The following is a 17263-nucleotide window of genomic DNA, read 5'->3' on the forward strand; positions in this document are numbered from 1 at the left end:
AGGAGAATGCCAGAGCAAATGGAAACACGAATTACTTCGACGAGGCAGATACAGTTATCTGCAGCAGATCCTCTCAAGATAAGCGGTCCAGAAAGACAAGCACGGTATGCTTCAACTTCCTCACCATGAACTGGTTGAAGCTCTTACCTGCATATACGGCAGTCCTATTAAAACCACCAAATTTGTATTACTGATACAACGGGTCTTTTATATCTTTTGCAGGTTAAGGAGCCTATTATTCAGTCTCTGAAGCGCCAGAAATCCCAAGCTGTCTGAAAGGATTAAGGAGTCTGACGTCACCAAATTTACTTTCCACTCCTTCAGAATGGTACTAACTTTTTCTCAGGGCCACAGTACAAATTATGAGAACAACAATTTACAGTCTACACATCTCTACAACGTTTAATATGGTAAGTGTGAATGCTTTTGCCCATACACTTGTATTTTATGTGCTTATATGATAATGAATGAACAATGCTTTTCCCGACTATGATGCCATTCTTCCCTTTCTAATTAGCTTTTTCCCCCCATTCACGGTGGATGCTTTTTCCCATACACTAGAACTTTATGGGCTCTGATAATTGTGTCAACACCCTAAAGATGTGGTGTAGGGCCAGTCAAAAGCTTGCGATTCCATTTAGCAGCACTTTGCTATTGACGTGCAGTCTGGTCTATCAACTAATTTTTTTTTCCTACTTATTTTTTTATGAATTAATGGAGCACTGCTAAGGGCAAAAAAAATATTAAAAAATAAAAAATGATTGAATTAAAAGGCGAGTTAAAATATCAATGTCGTGAAGCGTGTATAAACCGTGATTTCTATGATAAACTCATACCTTCTGTACCATGAAAATTGGATGGCTTACCTACAAACGACAAAGTGATGGTGACAATGGCGTTGGACTATCAGGAAACTTCTAGTAGTAGCATGCCTTGGTAAGACCTGCAAATGGTTGCGTAAACTTTTATTTTTCACTTCAGTCCATAAAAATATTTAAAAATATCAAAAAACTATTAATTTGAAGAAAAAATAAAATTTAAAATTTTTTCAAAAATATTTTTAAAACATACAAACAGGACCTGTACGCATGCTTGTTGACTACCTAGCTAGCTAGCTAGGATTTCAAATGGGAGCTTGGGATTTATTTCTTTCCTCAACAAGCAAACAAGACGCTAGAACTGTGTATGCTGATATAACTGGTATTAGTGGGGTAGCTTTCCCAGGTTTCTATAGCGTTTGGCACTTGCCTTCCGTTTGATAAAGTAGATGTGGATTTTCCGACTTGAAACCACCGGCCACTTATCAACAAAGCCCATTGTTTAATCACTTGAGTTAAAATGCAATGACGTATGAACCAAACCATTATCTTATATTCATATTCATGATAATTACTTTTTAACATTTTATGCAATTCTAGTAGATTTTATTTAATGTCATATTCTTATATTATCCTAAGAGATAACTCACCTAGCCCATCGATTGGACTTCACCACCAGATTGTAATATTCCACGAAGCACCTGGGAATGGATTGTATTGATTGGCCATTGAAGTCGTATTCGTCTTTAATAAAGTCCATGAGTCGTGACAATTGAAAAAGAACAAATAAAATGGAAAATCCTCCACAAGATATCCGTAAATATTTAATTAAATAAAAAGAATCAACAAGAACTCCATAGATCACAAATTCATAATCACAAGTTACCGGCAACCAGGTTGTTTATGCGAGTATTAGAGAATTGTCGCTTGTAATTTTAGAGCACGAATAAAAATGAAGTAGACATATTTTTTTAAAATGTTTTTTTTATATAAAATATATTAAAATATATTTTTAACATTAACACATTAGAACAATTAAAAAAATTAATTTAAACCTATAAAAATTTCTAAAATCTTTAAAAATACAATTAAACTAAACTACCAAACAACATGTAAGTTGTTAAGAAATAGTAACATCTTCCCAATTTCTCACAAATTTTGCCTGGCACATGGAATGGAAAAATACAAGTCGCTATTTTTCCAAATCTTCCACTGGAGTGGGACCCTATTGTCCCCCCAGGGACCCAAAAAAACAAAATATAAAGAAGCTTCACCAATATTACCACCCTCCACCATGTCAACGACCACCACGTGTCCTTCCCGAAACCTCTACTCTCTCCTAGGCTCCTCAACATGACCCCACCCTACAGAATCCTACAAAAAAAATAACGAAATCTCACACATCCATATCTCCTCTCAACCGTCAGATCATTCTAACGACTCAGATTCATTAACACACAAATGAAGCGATCTATAAACGCAAACACTGATTCTGAACTTTCCGTTACGAGAACACGCTCTAAAACGCAAAGAATAAGCAACGAATAGATAAAAAAATTAAAAATCAAATTTTCTTCATCACTTTGTTTGGTTTAGATTTTGACGCGGATCATGGAGGTAGAGAACAGCAAAAGGAAAGATTTAGATCTGAAGCACTTGGGGTTTGTGAGGATAGCTGCGATTCAGGTTTTGGTTTGCGTTTCCAATCTTTACGATTATGCGAAACGCAACTCTGGGCCTTTGAGATCTGCTGTTGGAACTGTTGAGGGTACTGTTAATGCTGTGGTGGGTCCTGTTTATGAGAAATTCAAGGGCGTCCCCGATCATCTTCTTGTCTTTCTTGATCACAAGGTAATTCTTCATGCTTTGATTGTCGGTGTCTTATTTGATTTTCTTGATTTCGATCTATGGGTTTTTTTTTCTTCTCTTTTGATCTTTGAGGTTTTTTCTATCTTTTCCTTGCTTTATTGATGATTTACTTGTATTTTTCACAAAGATTACCGTATCTTTTCTTAATGTTTCTTTAACTTATAGAAGAAAGAGCAGTTATATCTTAGTATAGTTTTTATATGGTTGTGAAGAAACAGAGGCTAATGACTGTATTTGATGGCTGCAGGTAGATGAAGCAACAATCAAGTTTGATAAGCGTGCTCCTCCTGTTGCTAAGCAAGTTGTGAGCCAAGCACGCTATTTGATCGAGAAAGCGTCGGAAAAGGCCAAAGTGCTTGCGAACGAATTTCAAGCTGGAGGACCACGTGCTGCTGTGCATTATGTATCTACAGAGTCCAAGCATTTATTCCTCACTGAATCTGTGAAGGTATGGGTTAAACTCGACCAGTATCCTTCGGTCCACAAAGTTGCAGAGGTGGCTGTTCCCACAGCCGCGCATTGGTCAGAGAAGTACAACCATTTCGTCAAGGAGATGAGCCAGAAGGGTTATGTAGTGTTTGGTTACCTGCCTGTGGTTCCAGTCGATGAGATCTCCAACGCATTCAAGCAAGGTGAAGCAGAGAAGAAAGAAGATGCAACTGCACATAAAGATTCGGATTCGTCAGACTCTGATTAAAAAAATTGCATCGAGAGTAAGGGCATCCTTAGCCTAGTAGTATGGCTGGTGAAAATCTCAATAGGGTTTGTGGGTGTTGGGAGCATCTTTAGCCTGTGTTGAAATGTGAACTGCATGCCAATATGTAAATGAATCTCGGTTGATCCTTTCTTTGTATCAATGGATGTGTGAATGTTTTGTAATTCTTCTTCGTATGTTTTTTGGAAATGATAGCGCAGGATTTGTTGAGTTTTTGAGTGTGTCGTCAGCATCTGCTCCCTTGTATCTTGAATCCCCTGGCCTCATGGATTGGCTCTTGAGATATGCAAGGCGGCGAGGACGCACTGCGGTTTTAAGCAGTCCGTATTTATCTTCCGCCGGATGTGGTTCTTGTTCGAGCAAAAACATTAAATTTGATGCTCCTTCATGCGGTGGTATAAGTATTAATTATGAGTAGGATGAAGATCCTGTGTGTTCTTCAGGGTTTCAAGTTAACATCGCTTTCATTCTCAACAATGAACTCGTGGGTCTGTTCTCAAAAGATTGCATTATATCATGAAGAGACATGGCATAGAGCGAGGTCGTACAGCCTCGTGGGATGATTACATGTAAAATTTACGACAGATTTTCTATACAGCACGTCGAACAGGCCAATGAACATCTCAGAAATCGTTTTCACGGTTTGAAATCTGAATATAATAATAATAAAAAAGTTGGCAAATTACAAAGAGCAGTTGCAACTGCATTCTTATTTATCTTAGCTGCGGTCCAAATTCTGATAAATTACTCTGTCCATGCCACCCCCACTAAGCAAAAATAGCAAGGTTATCTAGGAACAATGATGAGGTACAAGGAAAATGCGAGAACCTTTCCCTGATCAAGTAAGAAAAGAGCTATTAAAACTCGTAAAAGGGCTGGACCAAGGTGTTAAACCAACCGACACTCGTACTGTCCACAGAATACATGACTTTAAACATCAATCTCCACTCTGGTTCCTCCAAGAAAGCCCCTTGTCAGCATGCTAATGGAAACTGGGCTTTCTGCATCCATGGGAGAAAATTGATGAGTACTGATTGCATGATCAAAGATATCAGTCACAGTTCTCTATTAGATTTGGAGATTCAAAAAGTTCTCCATTAGACTCAAATAAAATATGCTTCCCCAAATATCTTGTGATAATGATAAATAAGTTTCACTTTGATAAACAGTATGCAATAACCCAGAAGATCAAGCTTTGGACGAAGTCATGTTATCAATAATTAGAAGCATAGAAAAATCATTTTTATTTCCTAAGCAAAGTAACAGATGATGAATAACATCACACACCATGTGCATGCTTCCAATCAACCACTAAATCAGGTTTCAAGGTTCCAAAACATACCCCCTAATTATGCTGCTTCATCCCTACTCGTGTGAAATGCGTAAAAAGGTTCAAACTATAAAAGCCTAAGAATAAGAAATGCGTTATAGACCGATATTCCACACAAACATACTCCACTAAGAGCACATAGTATGGTAAAATTTGTTATGGTTACTTACAACTAAATTTATGAAGCTAAATGCCTTCGAGAGATCGAACCATCTTGAGATCAAATGATAACTGCATTTTCTTACATTTTTACAACCTGAGTCATCATTGCCCCTCCAGGCAACCTCATATTCTCATTGTCAATGCCATCGAAACATTTAACAAGAGTTCCAATAAAAAAGTACAAAGTCGTTTGTGCTGGTGCGAAAATCTTTTTTGGTTGTTAGGTGAAGAAAAAAATCTCAAATTGCAGATCTTCTAAGATAAAAGTAAACCGAAAATCACCTCAAATTCCACACCCTAAAATAAAAAAAGCCTATTGATGTAAGATCATAAACCTTGCAAAAGTCATGTCATTCATTAAAACTCTTCATGCTACATGAATGCGAGAAAACCTAGGAACACGAAGCCACCAAACAAAAATACCACAACACCTTCAATCAATATTTCAGCAGAACATGCTCCACACCACACAAATATACCAACATAACACCAATCTAGTTTAAACCCAATAGAACTTGAAAAAACAAACCTTGAGTCAATGCATTCATTCACTTGGGGGAACCATAGCTATCTTGAAGGAGGTCATCATAGGGGTCCCTTCGACCAGGCACCTGGCTAATCTGAGCATCCCAAGCAAGCTGTGCATTGTGGCGCTCAAATGTCCAAAACCCATAAGGGCGAAGGGGATAGCTCCACATCTCCTTAGTCTTTTGGCATCGATCCTTGACGGCATATACGCGCTCCCTGAACTTCCGGTCCCTCTCCTTTGGATCCTCCATTAACCTCAGAACCAAATTCTCAGCAAATTCCATAATAAATCCCATCTTCTCTTCCTAAAAAACCTAAGTTTCCAATCAAACAAGAAAAACCAGTTCATGAATTCTCTCAAAGGAAACCCAAATCAAGAATACTGGCCAAATTGGACCAGATAACTATTAAAATACAACAATCAAATCGATCTAATGAGCCCAAATTAATAATGAAGAGAATCAATTTAAATCAGTATTAACAGCAGAGATTACCTGTTCGGTTTTGAGAACTCGCTAAGCAACAAACAACGTTTTCGGCTTTGATTGACTGTTCTGTTGGGAAGATGAGAGGGGATCAGAAACCAGTTAAATCAATGCAATAATGTAAAGTGCTGGAGTGTAGATTTGGGTCAGGGCCGTGGAGTCATGTTGTTAAAGCCCATGACAAGATAATAAGGACACGAGACCAGGATCAACATGGGCGTGCAAATCATAATTATATATTTTACACATATACGCAGCATCAAATTAATGTGAAATATTAAAATTTTAAATCATTTAAAGGAATGATAGCATAGAAATGAAACCCAGCTGCTCCATGACATGTTCTCTGTGCATTACGTGTTGTGTTGTAGGGGGTGTGTTTAGAAGTAACAGGTTGTTTTTTAAAATGTATTTAATTTGAAAATATATTAAAATAATATTTTTTTTATTAATTTTTTTAAAAAATATTTTTAATAACATCACATCAAATCAATTTAAAAATAAATTAAACTTTTATAAAATATTATTTGAGCATTGTTTCCAAGCAACATCTTAAAATTAGACCCTCCATGTAATGTGAGAAAAAAAACATGTTTTATAAATAAATAAAAAGTTTATTGTTTGGACTTTAGTGATTTCAATATTGTGATAATTTTTATATTTTAATGTTTTTTTTTATTTAAAACAATATTATTCAATATTTTTTAAGATTTTATTATACTGATATAAAAAAATTAAAAAATATTTTAAAAAAATCAACAATCAAATATGCCAATAATAATAATAATAATAAAGGGCTAGGAGGAGAGCAAAAACTACTAGCATTCTGAAGGCTCGATGCTTGTGCAGTACTTATCATTATGAGGAAAAAACAAAGAAGAGTGTAGTCATTTCTATAATACTTGAATCTGAGCTTCAAATCTATGCATGCATGTAATTATCAAGCAAACATAAAGATCGACCATAAGGAAGAAAAATAATGACAACTACAATAAGAAGTTTTGTCCTCGTCATTTATTTTCTTGGAGATATAGCACAAAAGCTAAAACAGCACACAGTTTCCAGTTAAGCTAGTCAGCTCTGCTAGATTTCGAATTAGCCAAATCTGTACGAATTAGCCAAGTCTTTTACCCTCTCCTAACTTCCAAGTTTGGTTCAACAATCATTTATACAGCTACATTATGTACAACAACAAGCTATAAAAGAAAGTGATAATTTCAGGGTTTGAAGGATTAATCGAGGGAGGTGCTCAACTGCTCATGGCTAAAAAAAAAACAAAAGAAAGAAAAGAAAAGAAAGTGACACAGGCCAATTACACCCAAAACTCGAGTTATAAAGTTTAGGGATCAATCAGCCCTTTGTCTTCCTGCGGTGAGTCAGTTATTGCCTGTTGGGAACTGGGAGGAGGAAGGAAAGGAGCAATCTTTTCGACAGTCAGTGGCTTTTTAAAGCATCCATTTAGGCCTGCACTAATGAACTGATCTATCTTCTCAGATTCAGACTCGGAGCTGAAACCAACAATCTTACTCTTCACACCGAGGGCTCGCAGCGATCTTGTTGCCTACCATAAAATTACAATCGAAGAAGCAGATGTAAATAAGCAAATGCATGCCGATTGCATAAAGTGAGAAAATTCTGACAACTTCCATGAAATAATCTTTGAGAGTTATAATATTAGCAAACAGCTGGAGGATATACACACTCTCCTATAGCCATTTTCCCTCAAGGAATTAGATTTTGGATGTCCTAACAGTATCGTGAAACTCAATCATCTCCTTGCGGAATCTCTAAAGAGAATACAGATGAGTGAATTTCCTACAGATGCTGCATTTTTCATAATGTGACTCACATGCCTGCAGTTGCTGCCCTTTTAATCTACCAAACTATATCATAGTATTGGCGCAATTTTTATTCTTTAAGAGATTGTCTTAAGATAAATTAGTGGAATTGAATCATTTTTTTAAAGTTCTTGGATGCATCCTTTTAGATTGGTTAATGGTCCTGTCCATGATTTTGAACTAATTAACTTGTAGATCTTGAATAATTTAGTTGTGATTTATCATTATGTCTTCGTACTGTCAAAGACTACCTCTATATTCCAAGTTTTCATAAAACAAATGAACTAAAAATACACTCTCTTGAGTTGAAGGTTAAATAACTGTACCTCAGGCCCAGTGGCAACGTGAACAGGCATATCCATATCCATGAGAATGAGGTTAAAAGAAGCCTTGTCACGACTATGAAGATCAACAGCTTGCTGTCCATTTTCGGCAACTTGAAATTTCACCCCAAGATTATTTCTCCCTATAAATTGGATTATCTGCGTCTTGTTGTGTATTCGAGCAGAAGTGTCATATTCCACGAGAAGCACAGAGAACTTGTGAGGTTCATGCCCTAGTTTCTGCCCTTTTCGGCTTCTGTATGAAAATGTTTATCAATTCTTAGAATTCTTTGCACATAATCTTGGAACTTTAAACTGGGAAATATTTAAAAAAATCCCACGATATAATTCAAAACTAAAAGAAAAACAATATTAATGGAACTTTATGCAGGTTTCTTGGATCAAAGAGAACAGAGTTGATTAAAATCCAAGTACTACATTCTAAAGCCTAAATTAAACAAAAGTATAATAAAATAACACCTACCCCTCTGTGTCGTCACTGCCATTCCTCAAACCAAGAACATCTTGCTCCTTTCCAAGAGTAGCAGAATGATCAAATCCAGTTGCACTATCTTCCTCTTTCATGGTTTCATCAATGTCGATAATCTTTTTTTTCAGCCAGTGATTCACAGAATCAATCTTTCCTCTTACTTTACTATGGTTTCTTGCATGACTGATATCCCTCGTCTCATTGAATAACTTCATGGATTCTTCTCGGCCTTTCTTCAGTTCCATGATCTTATTGGCAGATTCAAGCACCCGTCGATCCATTTCAGAATTGGTATCATTCAGTTTTGCAAATGTATTCTCAAGTTCAGGATAAATTTTGGTGGCTTCGTCAGCTTGTAACATACGGGCTTGGGAGCTTTCCCTGACCGCTTCATGATAAATTTTGGTGGCTTCGTCAGCTAGTAACCTATGGGCTTCGGAGCTTTTCTTGACTGCTTCGCTCATTGCTTCGATTGTCTCCCTGCTTATCCCGGGAGATACATTGATCCTTTGAATGAATTTTTCAACAGAAACAGCCATTTCTGGCAATTCGGGTACTGCTGTCAACATCAGTTTGAGTTTGATCTTTGATGCCAACATCAGTTTGATTGTGATCTTTGTCTGCCATAGATGAATAGTTTCTTGACTTTCTTGCTTTTGAGAGAGAGAGAGAGGTGAATTGGTTAGTTTGCAGAGAGCGCCAAATGAAGGCAGTTATTCTGTAATGTAGAATGATTCTTTCACATGCAGGTGATATTAGACAAAAAAATGCGGATGATAATAACATTAAAATTAAAATAAAAAAAAAAACCTAAAAAGAAAGGAAATTTACTGCAAATCTCCTCACAAAACACTTTTATCGGGATAGTTATTTTTGTTTTTCTTAATTTACTTTTTCCCATAATTTTTTTATTTAATATTGTATTTGTTTAGGAATTAGAGGTTACTCTAGTTTTATGCTCCAAGAATAGTGCTTAGCAGGTTAATCTGAATTGACTTGAAGTATTTTTTTTTCTTATTTTTAATTGAATTTTTTTCTTCAAATATCATCATTCAACATTGGATCCAACAATGTTGGTTAGGAATTGAATTTCATAATTTATTTTAATTTTTTTCTATGAGATTATCTTAGTCTCATGACTAATGTCAAGAGTTTAACAGGTTAACCCGAGTTAAATCAGGTTGTTTTTAGATTTTTGTCTATGAGGTTATCTCGGTCTCATGATCCGGGTCATAGGTTTGACGGATTAACTTGGGTCATTCTTTTATGTTCTTTTTTTAATTTCATCCTTCAATACTGGGTTGATTGAGAATTGAGTTTTGTAATTTATTTTGATTTTATTTCTATAGAGTTATCTCGATCTTATAACTTAGGTTGCGAGTTTGATAGGTTAACTCGGGTTGTTTTTAGGTCTTTTTTTAATTGATTTTTTTAATTTTATCTTTCAACATTAGATTTGTTGAGAATTTTGTTTTATAATTTATTTTGATTTGCTTTATATAGGGTTATCATGTCTCATAACCCTTGTCACAAGTTTGACATGTTAACCCGAGTTGACCCAAGTCAATCCAATCTGTTGTCATCTTAATATTAAAAAACTATTTCATCTTAAAATTTTTCTTTAATTAAACTAGGTTTTAATTGGTCATCCGGGTAATTTTTGGACCCGTTAAGTTAACCGGGTCACTTTTGATCAATTCCCACACGGTTTAGATTTTTTTTTCACTAAAAAAAATATTAGCAATGTTTAAATATTTTTTTACGTTAAAAAAATATAATCTGACCCACAATATATCACAGGTAAATGATATACTTCAAAAGAAGATGCTAGAGATTTTAGAAAGAATCCCAAACTAAAAATATGATTTTACTGTAGATAAGCATTATTACAGTTCAAGCTTTTTATTTATTTATTTTATAAGCATGAAACAATGTTGTTTTTCAAAGATTTTAAGTGATTTCGTGCAAAATTTCGTGTTTTTTGTTTTAACATTTCAATCATTTAAGTTAAAAAATTTGTATGAAATGGTCACTAAACTTAATTTAGTTATAATACAAGATACATAATATTAAGGGAGGAAAGAGAAGACAAAAGAAAGATCAGGGTTCATGTTTTAAGATTTCTAGAATATATTAGAGTGCTTTGAGATTCAAAACAGGTTTTTATATCTTTAAGATGAATATAGTGTATTTTCTTTTAGATGAAAATAGTGGCTGAGCCAGAGTTTTTTAAATGAAGGGGCAACTTAATAACAAATACTATATTATATAGACATGCATTAGAAATCAATTTAAAATAAATATACTAACTCATATAAAGCAAAATTAATTTAAAAATACTTTTAAATTGAAAAAACTTACAAAAAAGTAGTTTTTTTTCTTTTTTTTTTAAGAAAAAACTAACATGCACTGATTAAAATCAGGCTTGCATGCACATGTTAATTCTTCTCCAGGCTCTAGCAAAACACAAATTGTCTCACGAAAACAAAAAAGAGAAAAAAAAACAAATAAAATATGAATTACTTAATCATCTGTCCTGATTATTTTATAGGAAGGCACGAGGAAATTAACATCATAAAAAGGACCAATCTCAAGCTAAAACAATTTTAATTCTACAAATATCAATCTTTACTCATTGATAACAATTGGAATGTTTGCTTGTTCATCCTGTGAAAAAGTTTAATTTCGTGAGGTAACCAATTCAATTGAAAATTATATAACATTTAATTAATTCAAAACAATCAAATCAATATTTATTGTTCAAAATCTTGCAGTGTCTACAAATCACCTTTAATTGATTCAAAACATTATAAATATCAAAACCTCTAAATTATTATAAATTCTAATATTTTCTATAACTAATTATAAAAAAATAAAATTAAAATTAAAATTAGATAATAAAATAAATAGAAAAAATAAAATTTTTTTAAAATTAAAATTAGATAATAAAATAAATAGAAAAAATGAAATTTTTTTTATCTAAAGTAAAAAAGATTACTTGCTTAATTGTATTGGAAGAGAAATTTATAGAAGGGAGAGAGGCAGGGAACAACAACTTAAAAGCTCTCGGATAGTGAGTGGAAGAAAAAGAAAGAAAAGGAAAACGTTTGGGAAAATGAGAAATGCAAATCTAAACATAAAACATATATTATATATATTATTTATTATATTAAAATAAAAGTCAATAATATTTCCTTTGTGTCTCTGCATGCGTCAACCCCTAAGCCCTCACCATACTATTATATTAATATTCTAACATAAAAAATATTTTAAAAAAATTAAGAGCTCAATTGCCCTTTTTGATCCTACTACGTGCCTCCGCCACTGGATGAAAATAATAAAGAAATTTGGCGTGGAGGGCCAAAACCAACAGCCCCTATTTCTTCCGGAAAAATATCGCGAAATGTTGCAGGCGACGGCGTCAAAATTGCTCGATAGACAACGACACATTATTTACCCTATTTTTTTTTATATATGTAAGATCTTAGGCTGGGCATGTCCAACCCAATGGCTCGGGTCTAATTGCGATAAGAACCAATGCCCGGGCCTGTTGCCTACAACTCATGATGCCAACACGCTAACAAGATGAGTACTTATGGGACAAAGATGATATCAAACAATTTATAATTTATAATATTATTGTTTAGTAAGGTAATAATATTATTTCTTAAAAGTATTAAAGGTCCGAACAAATTTCGAACCCGTGACCTTCGGCTCAGACCCACGAGCCAGCCCCTATAGAAAGAGTATAGAACCCGCTAACCAAACATTGTTATAAAATGTTATTAAAAAAAGAAGAAGAAGAAGATATTAAAATGGAGAGATCGACCCCCCATCATTAAGAACTGAAAGGTATTTCTTTCAAGCCTCTGTTTCTTTTCGAAGTCACTGATACAGCATCAAAAGAAAGAATGATTGTAATATGAAGGTGTGAAATAACCTCCCGCTCTTCTTCTTCGTCAAGAAGCTCGTTTATTTAACAAAGGTTCAATGTCTAGGAAAAGTTAAGCTGCCAGAACTATGAAGAATGGATGGATTCAGACAATTCTCATCTCAGGCTAAGTACTAGTTAAATACCATATGTTCTCATCAAAGTATTATTAATGCTAAATTAGTTGCAACGGAATCATCAAGGATGGATGGATTCAGATAATTCTCACATTAGGCTAACAATCTGGAGCCATAATATTAAAACCTGATGAAATGATTAGTGCTGGGTAGAATTTCTTTGCGAATTGCATGTCACTGTACGCTGATCATTAGTATTCAAACTGAACTGCCATATCGACAATCACTAATTCAACGACTTTAACCTATTTTAAACTTAAGAATGCATCAGAGCACTAGTTTTTCAGAACTCCATAGAGATGAAAGTTATGCGCATATGTTAAAGAATGTCTGCGGCCCAAGTTACTGTACATTTAACGAGACGAACACTCATCGGAAGATTTTAAAAATCGATGGCTAGGGGGACAAAAAAAAAAAAAAACTGGAGAGAAAATGACATGGAGGCCATAGCATAGCTACTGAGAATTAAGAAATTAAGAGTTCATGTCTCCAAGAAACAAAAAAAAAGTAAATGCATAAAGCTCATGGATCGACTGGCAGATCTCTCTTCATGATAATCTAGATCAGTTATTGTTTGTGAGGTCAGAAAGAAATGGAGTTATTATCTCAAAAGTCATAGGCTTTTGAAACCAGCCATTTAGACCTGCTTCCATGAAAGTTTTCTGTTGATCAGGAGCCTCAGCAGTACTCGAGGTGTAACCAATAATGTTGCTCTCCACACCCAAAGCTCGCAGTTCCCTTATTTCCTGTTTCAATTAAGAAGCAGAAGCAGGTGAATATGATGCTGATTGCTTCAGATGAGTAAAACTTGACAACTTGCATTTCGCAAACGCAGAAGCAGATGAATGATGTTTTTAATTGCTTCAGATGAGTAAAATGCCTTCTTAGTTTCAATGTAAATAAGCATACCTCAAGCGCATTCGTGCATCTATCCATGTCCATAATAATTAGATTTAAAGAAACTCCACCACGAAGAACATCAACAGCTTCCTTTCCATTTGCGGCCATTTCAACTTTCATTTGGAAATCATTTAAAAACCCAAACACGTTCAACAGCCGCCTGTACAAGTTTCGAAGGTAAGAATCATCTTCCACAACAAGCACAGAGAAGTTTTTCATCATGGTTGAGCTGTCCGAGCCTTCCTCAACCCCACTTCTTTTCCTCATTCTTATTCTGTAAACATGGAAATTAAAGACTGTATATTAATTAATTTCTAAAATTCATAGTAAGAAATCATAATAAATAGGTAAAGATCTTCAGAAGGCTAATAATTCATAAATAAATAAAAAACACCCTATTGCTGTTTAGGATCGGAATTAGTAAATATGTTGAATTATAAACAATCATGTAGATATCAAAAAATAAACAATCATGTAGAACTAAAGTTTTCAACACATACTCTTTTAGAAATTTATCGCAGTCAATGATCTTCTTTTTCAGCCATAGAACCAGATAATTAATCATGTCGACGACTTCCTTTATGTTCCTTTGACCAGCAAAGGGTTGTTCAGCATACATCTCCAACTCGCTCAAAATCTTTTCTGTTTCTTCTTCACCTTTCTTCATTTGTCCGATTCTTTTCTCGAGCTCCCTACCCCTTCGTTCAGAGTCCTCATCAATGCAGTGCCTCAACCATGACTTCATAATCTCAAGGATTACAGTCTCACTTTCAACGTATTTTTTATTGTGATCTTCGTCAGCCATTGATGTATGGTATCTTAGTACGAGCAAACTCCTGTAACAAATTCACGTGTATTTATTATAATTATACATAATAATAATAAAAAAAACCATTCAATTTTATCACCAAACTGCAAACAAGTAGCTGGACACATATAACTGGTAGCTTATAGCAAAAAAAAATAAAATTAGGGTTTCACAAATCTTACAATTATGAATATCATAGATATAATCCTAGAACAAATCCTACAAAAAATTATTTGTTAAAAGTCATATAATTAATATAGAATATATCCAATCAACATTAGAATATTTCTAAACTAATTAGCAAATCCTAAAAAATCTTAACAGAAATAATATAATAAAAATAATTATGTCAAAGAGATAATTGTTAAAATATTTTATTTTAGAATATATAAAAAATAATTATGATTAAATATGTTAAAAAAAAAAGAACCGGTATTGAATTTATCATTATATCACAGATTACACAAAAATTTAACTCTAAAACTCTCTAATGTCACATAATTAACTTGGCGCAATTACATTATGTTTCAGTACTTGGTCTTCAATTTGTGGTATGCCCTTGTAGAATATACAATAAAGAAACTGATCATACTTTAAGCATACAGTTGAAGTTTTTCCTATGAAATATCAATCATAATTACCTGTTCTTGATTCAGAGAAGGAACTCTCAAGTCTCAATTCTTTCTTCGTCTCCCTGAAAAAAAAAATAGAAAATACAAAGGGGAAGTTTATAAAGCTTTATATAATAGCTTTTGTATGATTCCTAATAGAACTGGAAGAATATTGGAGTTCTAGTTCTCATGCAATTGGTCTCTCTACAGGACACCGGATGTTCATCCAGGTTAGGTCTCTAAGTTCTTATCTTTTTCTTTGTTCAATGAATTAAAGGCTCAATGGGCCTTGAGCTGTATAATAAGAGGGAGCGTCCTCTCGTTAAGCTATCTAATGTCAATATTGGAATCATATGTCCAGATTCTGATGAACATATTTCTACTGAGATATATATATTGACCTCCTTCATTTGATCAACAGTACCCTTTCGACAAGAGATGTCCTATCCTAATTTATTAATTCAAGTATATGACTTCTTAGTTTCAATGTAAGCATATACGTGGATTTAAAAATTTAAATTATTAGATAAGATATTACTAATAATTTTATATTATTTTCTAATATATCTTCTATAGTAAAAGTCTTAAAATTTGTATATAACCGCATGATCTTGTATTTAGTTTTTATTTATTAGAATAGGAGACTTAATTAATAAATTTGAGTTCTAGTTCTCATAAATTTGATCTCTGTATACAGGACACCCGATGTTCATCCCGGTTAGGCCTCTAATTATTATTTTTTTTCTTGAAAGGCCCAATGGGCCTCCTTTTATAATTAAGCATAGCAGATAATTGTAATGACAAGAAACGAAAGTTAAAAGAGAGGTTAGCAAAGAAAACGGAAAACTAATAACCTAGTAAAACAAAACAGAAAATAATTTTCAAATCTTTTATAATTGTTTTGGTTGTGTATTGCTATTTATTTTATTTTTAATTTTTTTTTAATATTTGATTTTGTTTAATTTTTATTTTTAATTTTATCTTTTGATTATTATTTTTTTGTTTTAGATCATTCTTTATTGAATTTCCATCCCTTATTATTTTGTTGATCAATAATTTGAATTTTTTTTTTGTTTGTCTTCTATGGGGTAATTTTGACCTTAAAACCCGGATCACGAGTTTAAAAGATTAACCCGAGTTGACTTAAGTTTTTTTTACAATTAAATTTTTTAATTTCATCATTCAATATTGGGTTTGTTGAGGATTGAGCTTCGTTATTTTTTTTATAAGGTTATCTTAATCTCATATATCGAATTGCGAGTTTGGCAAGTTAAATTAAATTGACTCAAATTAATTTTTTTTGTTTCATTTATTTTTTACTATTGTCTATTTTTTATTATATTATTAAATGAACCGATTTTATTGGATGTAGTTAAGTCAATCACCCATGACTTATGAATTTCCTTTTCTTCTTTAAAAATATGACTCATTTAAGTTTTTTTTTTTTTTGCATTAAAAAAGTTTGGTATAAACCGCGGTGTAACTTGAATTACCAATCTAGTTTAAACTTTAAACACTACATAAAACCTGAAATAAAATAAAATAAGATGCTTAAATCATACATATACTATATATAGTACTACATTGTTAATTTATTTTAATCATCAAAACTCTTAAAAAGTTTTGAAAATCCAATAAATATATAAATTATTAAAATCTGAAAATAATTAAATTACATCAAAATTCATCAAAACATGAAATTAAATCCTTAGTTAATTTTTATAGGATATTTTTGTTATTGTCTTAAGTTATCTTTACTCTTTTGAACAAACTTTGATAATATCAGAAAATGAAAGATTTATTATAAAATAATTTATAAAATTTTTATTCATGTATGCATTGTTAATTTATAATCATGTTATATATAATTGAAAAGAGATTTTGTAAAATAAGAAAGGTTCATAATAATGTCAAGTGAAAATCAAGATAATTAAATTGTGTCCCTAATATTTAATTAAGTACAATTATAAATTATATTATATAATTTCAAAATTAAACAAATTAGTTTGATCACAAACATCAAGATTAATATAAGATTGTGTGAAAATCAATGTTTATACAAAAAAACATTCAAATTTATTCATTTATAAATAATTGTAAGTTAAGAATCTATCGGAAACTAAAAATACTATAAATTAAACATAGTTCCAATTTTCATAGATGCATGATTATGAATACCGAGTAAAAGAAAATAAGATCTAGCTGGGAGGGAAACAAATCAACAAAAAAAGGGTTCTTTGTCGGATAAACAGTTGAAAATCGCACTCTGGGAAAAAAAATGGTATCCGTTTGTCCCGATTTCTAATAGAAAATATCAT

The 17263-nt window shown here is 32.8% G+C and overlaps 4 protein-coding genes across 4 annotated transcripts; 1 reads left to right on the forward strand and 3 right to left on the reverse strand.

Annotated features, from left to right (window-relative positions):
• Nucleotides 1-2276: 2276 nt before the first annotated feature.
• LOC7482780 (REF/SRPP-like protein At1g67360) lies at nt 2277-3566 on the forward strand. The gene is made up of 2 exons (XM_002297801.4): nt 2277-2669; nt 2935-3566. Exons 1-2 carry the CDS (start codon nt 2430-2432, stop codon nt 3382-3384), a joined length of 690 nt encoding a protein of 229 aa, XP_002297837.1. The 5' UTR covers nt 2277-2429; the 3' UTR covers nt 3385-3566.
• A 457-nt stretch (nt 3567-4023) lies between these two features.
• Nucleotides 4024-6083, reverse strand: LOC18094511 (uncharacterized). The gene is made up of 3 exons (XM_024586793.2): nt 5917-6083; nt 5424-5736; nt 4024-4403 (listed from the first exon to the last, which is right to left on the reverse strand). The coding sequence occupies exon 2, from the start codon at nt 5716-5718 to the stop codon at nt 5443-5445; it is 276 nt and encodes a 91-aa protein (XP_024442561.1). The 5' UTR covers nt 5719-5736; nt 5917-6083; the 3' UTR covers nt 4024-4403; nt 5424-5442.
• Nucleotides 6084-6894: 811 nt separating this feature from the next.
• On the reverse strand, nt 6895-9310 carry LOC7460542 (uncharacterized). Its single transcript, XM_002299267.4, has 3 exons — nt 8553-9310; nt 8072-8324; nt 6895-7468 (listed from the first exon to the last, which is right to left on the reverse strand). Exons 1-3 carry the CDS (start codon nt 9155-9157, stop codon nt 7247-7249), a joined length of 1080 nt encoding a protein of 359 aa, XP_002299303.4. The 5' UTR covers nt 9158-9310; the 3' UTR covers nt 6895-7246.
• Nucleotides 9311-13048: 3738 nt separating this feature from the next.
• Nucleotides 13049-15067, reverse strand: LOC7460543 (two-component response regulator ARR22). Its single transcript, XM_002299268.3, has 4 exons — nt 14976-15067; nt 14027-14362; nt 13536-13800; nt 13049-13372 (listed from the first exon to the last, which is right to left on the reverse strand). The coding sequence occupies exons 2-4, from the start codon at nt 14329-14331 to the stop codon at nt 13190-13192; spliced, it is 753 nt and encodes a 250-aa protein (XP_002299304.1). The 5' UTR covers nt 14332-14362; nt 14976-15067; the 3' UTR covers nt 13049-13189.
• Nucleotides 15068-17263: the final 2196 nt, after the last annotated feature.

This window comes from Populus trichocarpa, chromosome 1 (genome assembly GCF_000002775.5).
Source record: "Populus trichocarpa isolate Nisqually-1 chromosome 1, P.trichocarpa_v4.1, whole genome shotgun sequence".
NCBI classification, from domain to species: domain Eukaryota; kingdom Viridiplantae; phylum Streptophyta; class Magnoliopsida; order Malpighiales; family Salicaceae; genus Populus; species Populus trichocarpa.